Source organism: Ptychodera flava, assembly GCF_041260155.1.
Source record: "Ptychodera flava strain L36383 chromosome 23 unlocalized genomic scaffold, AS_Pfla_20210202 Scaffold_23__1_contigs__length_28996876_pilon, whole genome shotgun sequence".
Classification (NCBI taxonomy): domain Eukaryota; kingdom Metazoa; phylum Hemichordata; class Enteropneusta; family Ptychoderidae; genus Ptychodera; species Ptychodera flava.
Window position 1 is genome coordinate 22,713,949 of NW_027248277.1, and position 11,180 is coordinate 22,725,128.

The 11,180-nt window shown below is 41.9% G+C and overlaps 1 protein-coding gene across 1 annotated transcript; it reads right to left on the reverse strand.

The window, feature by feature from the left end:
- Positions 1 to 4,463: 4,463 nt before the first annotated feature.
- Positions 4,464 to 7,896, reverse strand: LOC139123863 (zinc finger and SCAN domain-containing protein 22-like). Its single transcript, XM_070690015.1, has 5 exons — positions 7,441 to 7,896; positions 6,338 to 6,438; positions 6,124 to 6,189; positions 5,935 to 6,009; positions 4,464 to 5,643 (listed from the first exon to the last, which is right to left on the reverse strand). The coding sequence occupies exons 1-5, from the start codon at positions 7,537 to 7,539 to the stop codon at positions 4,464 to 4,466; spliced, it is 1,521 nt and encodes a 506-aa protein (XP_070546116.1). The 5' UTR covers positions 7,540 to 7,896.
- Positions 7,897 to 11,180: the final 3,284 nt, after the last annotated feature.

Consider the following 11,180-nt stretch of genomic DNA (forward strand, 5'->3'; position numbering starts at 1 on the left):
AGATTGCCTGGCTACTTTCAACAATCTGCGTCTTTCCACTTTGTCTTCGATGTTATGCACTTGTGTGAGATGGTTTGCCAATCTGACAAGGTGCTTTGCATGACAGCCAGGGTAAGGACAGTTCTTTCGAACTCGAGGCATGGCACATCAAGTCAGCCTGTCAGCTCTTCAGTCTGACTGCTTAGGTATTCCTTTTCAGTCAATTTCACTGTTTGGATCAACTTTATAGTGATATGAGACGGGCTTCCTTTTGAAAAATTTATCATAGATTATGTATGGCAACACACATAAATACAGGAAGAACATTGGATTTGAAAAGTCCCGATTATTGATGATCAACTTCAACAGTGTTTGCAGAATGAGACCCATCACATCAAATGAATGTCAGACTGAAAACATCACAAACTTATACAGGAAAATAATTTCATTGGGTGATCTCATTTCTTGACAGCAGGAGGGCAAAAGGGGCAGGGGCCCGTGGGGCAAAGGGGCCTTCAAAAGTTTCTTGCGGGAACATATCAAATGAAAGGGTGAACCTTTCAGTGGTGAGCAGAACTCCTTTAAGGTGGCCCCTGGGGCAGCGGGGCCTACTTTTTTGGCCTTTGGGACAAAGGGGCCACACATACACACTGACTCATTTGCCAACACATTCATACACAAACACCAGCAAATAAATTAAGACAAGCCACTGATCCATTTCAAATGAACAAGTTGACTTTGGTTTAATACATCAAACTTTTAACAAGATTTCGAACAGCAGTTCCTTCCAAAGACAATAAATTTAATATCTCATGAGAATATCCAATCCAAAATTGTTAGGCCGTCACACTGCTTTTAGATATAATTAAATGCTGCTTCTTTTTTTTAAATCAGTTTTAAACAAATGTAGAATGACTTGGTTTTTTTTTGTTTTTTTTTTGTTTTTTTTGTTTTGTTTTTTTTTTCGAGAGATGAAAACAAACAAAGTTGTCACAGTGACTGTATTTGTCACGAAACAGATCGATTATAACTCTAACAATGCGGTTTGGATTCCAAACAGTCAGTCACTATTACATTACAGATCCAATGGAATGGTGGATATACCATCTTCAAGAACTTTTCTCTTGATGTAAAGGTAGGTGAATCCATATTTAAACTGCCGATAGGTGTACATGTAGATGCCTTCCAGACGAAATCCTCTGTTCGTGACGGTTTTGGGACTTCTTGATCTTAAAACATCAAGGTACACTTCTTTGGTGATGCTGTTAGTTTTCTTGCTGACTCCCTTGCTGGAAAATTTATCCTTCTCCCCTCCAAAACAGTAATGATTTACTGTTGAGGGCGATGATGCCTTCACCTTGCCACTCTACCTTGAAGAGGCCGGGTGTTCTCTTGTCATGTTGAAAATGGGTTGGTCGGGGAAACCACATGTGACGTTCTGCTTCATACTCAGTCTTCAGTTCAGTCTTAACCAAACTGTCGAGTGTGTCTGCGGCAATGGCTATGTAGGCAGAGTCTGTGTCCATTTCAACATATTGCCAGTCACTCCTGTCAAAATACTTGCTCATGAAGTCGTAGTAAAACTGTAGCATGCGTAGCTTGGCATACTGGTAGACGAATATTCCTATTTGCATGGGTTGGTCTATTGTGATCGTTTGTTTTGAGCAAGATACTTCGTAGGTGTCATCGGAGAAGTCGATGATTCTTCTGAAAAGGGGTGAATTGACAAGCCGGTTCGCTTCGACGATACCACAGATTTTCACATCGAGATGTTTGTCCTTGTTCATCAAAGTTTTTCCATATGCGCTGTTGCCGAGGAGTTTCATTGTATCACCCAGAACAGACTTAGAGGCATCAGTGTCTCCTTGTCGGCGGGCCTCTGATACAGCTTCGCCAAACTCTTTGAAACAGGACTTCGGCGTATACTCGATGACTTGGTGTATTCGTTTCACAACAAGTCCATGCTCCAGGTACCATTTCAGAAGGGGCGAAATAAGAAGAAGTTGTTCGCCATGCAGGCTACCAATCAGTGACCGACGAGGGGACCTCAGCTGATCTTTTTCTGTCGCGAATGAAAACATGTGTTCACCTATGTCCGATCTGGAGACATTCACGTCTTAAAGATTGGACACATCTCAGAAAAGTGTTCTTTGAGATGAGGTGGTACTTCGATGTCGCACTCAATCATTCCAAAGAAATCTCCACTGCGGACAGCCTCCAGTATGTCATTTTCTTGCAGGAAGAAAGACCTGTCAAAATATCTAACCTGTCTTCTCCGACGAAAGGACTTTAGTTCAACATCATTACGTCTCATGTCAAGGTACTGGCATTCCCAGAGGGTTACTAGATTGAACCCCATGTCTCTGATGTAGTTTTCATTGTTCACAGTGTCCCTATAGAGTTCACTCATTGGCTTTCCTCGCACCTCATTGATTTCTTTTCCTCTGTTTACGATACAATCATGGCCATGCCAGAAACAACCATGGAATGGTAGACAGTGTTGGAGTTTTCACAAAACCCATCAACGGGGAGCTGACGACTGCCAAGACGTCGTTCTCTTGCGTTGCCCCTATGCTGAATATGGATGTTTTCTTTGCTAGCAACAAAGTCCAGCCACTCCACTGCCATGGGTTCTGACCATTTTCGCTTGAAGTTTTCACTGGCCTTTCTTCTGACATAAAAGCCTGTAGGCATCTCTTGCATCAGTGCCCAAAGGTATAGGGCATTGGCATCATAGCCTACTATCTTCTTGCACTTTTTGCCATCACGAATGGCCGTTTTGTCTGCCTCTTGGTAACGGTGGAAAATAATGCTTGGACCACCGATGATGTTGGATTTGAATGTGTCGTATAAGTCTCGATCTTGCTCGCTGATAAGAGAGAAGTTGACGTCGGCCGGAAGCTGTCCAAAGAGGTATCGCATAGTCACACCGGGTAACGAAACTGCATCTTTGAAAGGATCAACTGCTTTATCTCTGTAGAAGGCAACCATGTTGTCAATGGCTTGGAGAAAGGGTTTTACGTCATTGTTGTTATACCATATGAGGAAGTCTCTGAAACTTGTCATTTGGCGTGTTTCCCAGATCTGCTGACAAAATGCATAGTCTTCCATGCTAATGTTGGTCGCCTTTAAGCTGCTATAAAAAGCCGAGTGTGGTGGAAGTGACCTTTGTTTCAGCTTTTCGAGCGAATCCATCCATTCGTACGGAAAGAATCCCTTTCTTCACCTGCATTGTATGCTTTCAAGAACTGAGCATAACTGCAGCCATGGGAGATGTAGTTTGCGACATCAAGAAACCGGAGTCTGTCTGTCTCTAGCACCAGATAATCAGCAGACCTCTTTATGACGAACTTGACTTCATCTTGCTGTAACAGTTCTGGCCAAAGGAAAGGTTTTGCTACGTTCAGGTCATAACGTCCCGAATTGAAGCCAAGAACAGGCAGCTGTTTCAAGTACCTCATCAAATGACTCCACAGCTTTATCAGAGGATGTTTGTCATCATCATCATCTACAACGCCCTCGTCTTCCATCTTCTCCTTTAACTCGTTTACAACGGATGCAAACCTATCCTCCATCATATGGAAGCAGTGACGACTGATGGTGTTCAGGTAGCTGAGCATGTCGGATACCAATTGCTGAGGGTCTCCTTCAGAAATAAAACAGCGCGGTTCGTCAAACGATGGTACATTGCTGCATACGCTGACACTCAACAATTCGTGTTTTGCTTCCAGGCGCAGTTTGTCACCATGGGATGAACTTATGTTGTCCTTGTTGAGATAACACTCGAAATCAAACGTTGCCCTGTAAGGGTAGAAGCGCAAATCTTCTGGCACAGCAATTCCCATCATTGAAAGCGAATCAAAAATGGTAGGTGCGATTTGAAAAGTGCCTCCAGGGAACTTGTGTCTTGTTTCAGATGTACAGGATTTCTCGTGTTTGTGAAGATTTCTTAAGCAGTCATATAATTTGTCACAGGAGGAACACTTGAAGGATTCAGCATATTGGTAGAAATCACGAATGTACGAAAAGTGACCATGGTGGTGGTTGATGTACATGGTGTGGCCATATTTTCTCTTGGATTGGACAAGGTGTTTGACGATTCTCTTTGAGCGGGAGACTCCTCTTCCTCCATAGAGAGTTCGCAAACTTCGATATTAATAGCGAACATATTTTCCAATTTTGAAACGTCGTCAAAGGACACACCTTCAAATTCCTCACCAACTGAACGTCCCTGCTGCTGGAGAAACTGCTTTAGGTAGTTGACTGTAGCCACTTCTAGATTGGTTTCTTCGTAACCCTTGGCTAGTGCGAGGCAACGAAAGAAACACAGATTGTCATCATAGGGTCGGTTGGTATGCGGGTTGTTAACCAGTGCCACAACACTGCGACATGCTGTCAGTGCAACAGGTAAGTTGCCGATGTCCTGGCACCCGATGCTGTGTTTTGACATTTTCACAACATAGATGGTAACATTGGTAATAAGTTCAATAACCCATTAGTGTCCGGTCTGCGGTGTTTGATGTCTTCCATGACGTCGAAATCGCGAAGGCGATCCAACAGGTCGGCCACTCATCTTGGGTTCGAATCAAGGCAGGGTTGTCTAAGAGATGGTTGTTCTGAGATGGATAGAAGTATCTCAACTGATCGGTTTCGACATGACGCATAATAAAACCAAGCGCAAAGTTGACTTTATATTGGGTGGATTGGCGTCGATGGACCATGTTTAGGAAACTCCTCAAGTCATCTAATTGGAAACCACTTGTCAGTCTAAAATTGTAAACATCTAGCAGGGGATTTCCTTCTCGATGCCTTGACCTGATATGGGACCAGTTTTCCCTGTACGTTGGAGTAAGATCTGATGGATCATCTTCTCCAAAAATGGGCTCAATGGGATCAACAGGCAATTGTTGTTCCATGTCGCTGCCTGACGCTGAGGCATGTCCACTCCCACCACCGCCCATCTGAACTGGTGCATTTTCTTCATCTGACGATGACGATGAAGACCATGACGAGGTTGACGATGCAGGAGATGAACTTTCGGGTGCATGATCACGATGGCGGTGTGCCTTTAATGCCTGAAAGGACTTGAAAGCGTAACGACATCGCGCACACTTGTATGTTACGGATCTGCATACTTTCTTGTGGATTTTGCTATGGTTGATGTGATGAGACTTCCTGACGAAGGTCATGTCGCATACGTCACACTTGTACTTTGCCTTTGCTGTGCCGTGAGCCGCCTTCATGTGTTGTAACATGTTATCTTTCCGTGTAAAAGGACGGTCGCAAGTCGGGCAGGGAAAACGCTTTTGTTTAGTGGAAGAACCGCTTGTACCCTTGGAAGTACTGGCGTGTGCATTTGAACGATGAACACTGGTTTCGTGCCGCACCAGGTTGTCCTTCCGATTGAAAGACCGGTCACAGTATGAGCATGAGTAACAATGCTGTTCACCATGAACACTGGCAATGTGACGACGCAAAGTGCCTTGACAAGAAAAACGCTGTTTGCAGTGGTCGCAACATAGCTCACTATTAGCATTACTCACCGAGGGTACCGGTGTAGTTGTGAGTGGACGGTTTGTGATTTCTTGTAGGGCCTCTAAATACTCTGGGGATGGCTGTTGATGTGTGGAGAGCAGAGGTGGTGCTACAGAGCCAGTTGCAATCCTGAAATTGAAAAAAAAAAAAAAAAAAAAAAGGGAAAAATATGATTCTGTTTCTTATATTTGAACAACATTATAATTATTATTATTATTATTATTATTATTATTATTATTATTATTATTATTATTGTTGTTGTTGTTGTTGTTGTTATTATTATTATTATTATTATTATTATTATTATTATTATTATTATTATTATTATTATTATTATCATCATCATCATTATAAGTAAAGATACTTAGTGTGGAGTAACCAACAGCTGTTAAAAAAAAAAAAGAAAAAAAGAACACTTACTTTGATCTTTTAGTAGGAGAACAGCCACCGTCATTAAGTAATTGATCAATTGCTGTCTGTGATTGAACAGCGGCTCTGTTTAACGGAGGAAAAAAAGAGAAAATGTTAGTTGTACATGACTTTAACACAACTCAACAGAGAAAGTCGGGTAATTTAATATCATCGCACACGTAAATAAGAAAGGTATACCTGCATATCTGAGGTGAGTGAGCTTCATATCTAGGTGTCGATGACTCGGAGGAGTCGTTCGGGTGGCTAAAAGGAAATAAAATAAACACAATGAGTGAGGTAATTGCCAGCTTTATGCAGTTATATCTCACACCATTCACTGCACTTTGAAAATAAGTTGTTTCTATGTTATATACTCTAATTACAATGTTTGATATCAATACTATCTACTTACTTTATTGCATGTAAGCCTACAGGTGAAGCCGGAGGACATACGTCTTCAGCAGACCTCTGTGACTGACTGTCCATCTCATTGCTTTCATCACACACCAACACCTATACAGTGAAACAGATCATTCGATCAGAGCGTCATTAGTCCAAACTGATCATACAGTTGTCTGTAACGGTCGGAAAACGATGCATTAACCCTCAATTAAGCCTTACACGTGCACACCCATGATTTAATATAATACCAGCTGCTCTCGATCATGAATAACCTAGTTGAAACATTGTAACAATTAATGGTTGACCCCTAAGCTAACTGTCAGGTCACACCGCACACTGATATATCCTGCGATCGATACATGCGATCGCCTTATGACGGTTCAACTTGTTTGCATAAACTGTACAGATTTCAAGCTATTTCATCGTAATTCCGAATGACATGATCTTCACGGATTTTGTAGTTGTGTCGCTCGAACATTACAAGTCGAAATAGAAAGAATGAACTGGAGCATCAGTGGGCGAACGCGGCATGCAATGCATTTATTACGTGCATGCAATGCACTGTGCAATGCAACCGCGGCCGCACAAACGTAAGCAGTTGAAACACGAAAACATTGCGTACGTTCAATATTTATCCTTTACTATCTTTAAAGCATGCCAACTGACTCTAAACACTGTTCCGTCTTTATATAAATTATATAAATCTGAAGAATTGAAGGGTATGTGTTTCAAATGCATCGAAAAAAGTGTTAATGATCGCACAGCTTCCGCGAATTCAGTGCGCAGACGACAATCACGGCCCGGCGCGGGAGTTGCGGTAGCCTCCACAGTGAACACGAAAATAGCGTACGCACAAGAAAATATGTATAAAACTCACAGATTATTTTCAGTTGTAATATTCACATATAGCATTGACGAACACACTGAATTTAGCCAAATGATAAAGAGTAAACAAGCTATTGTATTTTGCAATAAAAAAATACTTAAAGGAAATGATCACAGGATGGCAGTGTCCGTACGGCAATGTATTGTTTAGGCCTACGTGTATACATAGCAGCAGTGTACTGAATAACAAATCTCCGTAAACTTTCACTTTTGATGATGAATACTTACAGTGTTATCACTTGGTGACTGTGGTCCATGCTGTCTCTCCAAATCGTCAATTATTTCCCACTGACTTGCAGTGAATTCGGGAGAATCATCCCATTCCATGTTACCTCGAGCGAAAGTAACAGACGCGAGACACGAACAGGTAGCAAAGGCGAAAGAAGCAGTTGAAGCCGTCGATAGATGGCGCACATCACAACAAGTTAGAGCTGGAGGACATGCTCAGAGCTGACCAGGACGGGTGACTATCGCTACCGATCCTGTACCTCACTGCCATTTTTTGTTTTGAGAGGAGAGGGCCAAGACTGGGCCTTTTATAGATGTTAAGCACGATGCATACGGCCAATCACAGCCAAGTATTTAGGTTGCCAAGTTTAACTGGGTTAGGGGGTCCAAAACATTAGCGCCTGCGGCTCCTCACTGCATCTCATGCCAGCCGAAAACCCCAGAACCTCTACGAACTTCACTGAACCTCCTGCCAAAATTCACAAACTGTCAATTTTGACTGAGCTAGGGGTCCCAAACAATAGAAGTGTGGAGGGGAGGGGTTCCCGTTAATTTTGACTGGGCTAGGGGGTCCCAACAAGCAAGGGGTGTCTATAACATTGGTGCCTCACTGAAACCTCACTTTGCCTCACTGAAACCTCACTTTGCCTCACTGAAACCTCACTTTGCCTCACTGAAACCTCACTGTGCCTCACTGTGCCTCACTGTGCCTCACTGTGCCTCACTGAACCTCCTGCCAAAATCCGCCCGTTACGGTGCCACCTATTACTACTTGTACGTCCGAAAACAAAGTTTAGATCCAGCGTTACTATTGGACACAATTTGGTTTAAGAACGGAGCTCTGACTGTTTCATTTCAATTTCAATGTACCTAGAGCCAAGCTCACAATTGGAATCAGTTGATTTAAAAATATAGTGCAATAAAAATCTTCTGCACTGTGCAATTTTAAAATGTCCAACGTCATCAGTAAAAACTCTCGAAACAAGATATGATCATCTGTGACCGAACCCCATTTCTGTGCGCTTAATCATTAATTTCCCTCACATGAATCAGTTCACACAGAAAACAATCACTCACTTGATTGGATAGTACAGTTTTGAACCCTCATGAATTTCATCGTCTTGATGTCAGTAGGCATTGAATTAGGTGACAGTATGATTATGTTAACGACTTGCTGTCTTCTACTAAAGTCAGTTTAACACGTTTTCAGTGTGCTGATCAGTTCATTAATTATACATAGAAGTTGCTATTCTGGATATGTCTAAGAAGCGAAGTCAACAGTGACTCATTGATTCGTTGACAAACCACATTTCAGCGCTTTGTTTGAGTGGCACGCGCACCAAAAGTATCGTTTTGCAAACTGTAACAAAACCATTTCGTAGAGATTTCATGTAAGGATATAGTGTGTACAATCGTAGTTTACAAATAATAAAAGCAGGTGTTGTTGGACATTATTTTTGTTGTTGCCTAGAGTATCAGAAATCGCTAAATTCATTTCAATCAGAAAGATGCCGGTCAAAATTTGATTTAGTTTCTTTCCTTTCGACGTACGAGCTTGTGATCATTATCAGCCGTGCTTTTGAAGTCATGTTAAGCTGTCAAGGATCTGCTCCCTCACGCTGATTAAGGTAGAACGCGCCTCTGGGACAGATATTCAAGCTTTGAAAATTTTATTTTCCTCCATTTTTTTACACAGGGATGGCGGCCATTTTGGAATTATTATACTACCTTAGTACATGGTGATCCGCTCACTAACATTACATACTTGGAGTAGATTGCGGATGAGTTAACTGCGAAGATAGAATTCTGAATGCAACGAAGGTCGATGGAAGCCGTATCCGTCAGAAACGCACAGTTTTGTCGATTTCAATCCCCTTGTGATCTGTTCACCGGGTTGTCGCATCCCTTCCGTAGTTTTGCGCCATGGATTAGTTCTATTACCAGTAGTTATAATATTCTTGTATTTTATTTCGAATCTTGCGGACTTGATGGATGCATGGCCCTCTTATCTTAACGGTGATGTTGACTCTCCAGTCATTATCCACGCCACCCTCGAAGATATCCCATAATACATTGCTGCAAGTCCAACGCAAAAACCGGGAATCGGCTCATTTGGCGTCAAGTCACCAAGGCGAGCTGATCGCCTGCGCTCATCCAATCTTGCCGCATATGGCAAGCAACTGAGATGGTGACGAATGCGTTATTCCCCAAACATTAAATGATATGCTAGTCCCTCCCAACTTCAGTGACACACGTTCCCCAGTGAGTAATGATGGGGTCCCCTTCAGGCTTCCCACAGGTATCAAATTGTTGTAGCGGAGCAAGCAAATTTTCTCTCAGAAAACCCAATTCTCGCAAGCAAGTTGCATAATATATTCAGTAAAATGTTGTCATATACCATGAAAAGCGACTGAATTGCGGACCTTGCTATGTTAACATGAGGCGTTCATATTTCAGAAAATTGCTAAAAGGAGGCAAGAAGGAAAGACCCGTTACGTGAAAACGCAAGGGGTAGATAAGCATCGGCTGACAGTTTGACACGTTTCGTACCATTAAGAGTTGAATGATATTACATTGACTTGGTTGACCATACGATTTTCATTAAAAAACGTTCGGGGAAAGGTGTATGCATCGACGGTTTGGGCAAACTTTACAAAGTATCGATCAAGAAATTCATGCGTAGAACTAATGAAAATTCGTAAAACATGCCACTAACTTGTACATTAGGCAACAAAACGCCGTTGGCATGAAAATGAGTTTACTAGAAAATACATAGTGGCGCTTAACGGTTTGAAAATTGATCGTCTTCACCGCGGTATCGCTAGATAGTTCATAGTTTATTGTCATTTACAATCGTATAAAGTCAATTTACAGATGACATAACAAGTAGCAAAATGACAATTTTTGGAGCCAGAAAAATAGCTATCAGTTAATCGAGTCCGGCCCCATCTCTAAAGTTTACATTTCATATTTAGATATTTATTTTTGACATTTTAGAATCTACGTATACGATGAAAGCGGTGAATTCTGGTATATCTTCGAGGGCGGTGTGGTCTTTGTCAACATCAGTAGCACTAATGCGACAATGATAAACAGGACTTTTCACAATATAACCGACTACGGTTATATTTATATGTGTTTGATGCACGTTGTATACACACGGGCTTTGTTTGGAGAAGAACGCTAAGTTTGTAGATGGCAGCGTGTGAAAGAAATAGATTTAAAGTAGAAATGTACTGTGTGACACGAAAGTCCGTTTTTACACAAAATGTAACGGGACTTGATACAGCAACGCTTTGGCCGATCATGAGCTCGAGGTCGCCAAACTTGTAGCGCTACACATTAACGTGGTTCGAGGTAGAGGATGCCAAGGTCCGCAAGGTCCGCAATTCAGTCGCTTTTCATGGTATATGCCGAGGTAGGACACTTCAAACTGCTCTACATTAGAAATGACTGGAAGTATATATTTTCTGTTGGAATCAACGAGTAAGAATAAATGGCGCCAGAAAAACCTCGTTTTCAAGTATTGAACTTTAAATTCTGAATTTGAATGGCAAAGTTTGAAATCTATATTCTGCAATTGGAATTTCGAGTTGTTGATTTTGTAGATTTCTATCGGCCATCGTCCGACCTACTAAAGCGAGGACGCGTGACATCAAAGAGGTACGGGAAATGGCAGACAACCTGTATCATTTGATAGGAGGTCAAAACATGATATGAAGCATGGTTGTTTTTTTATA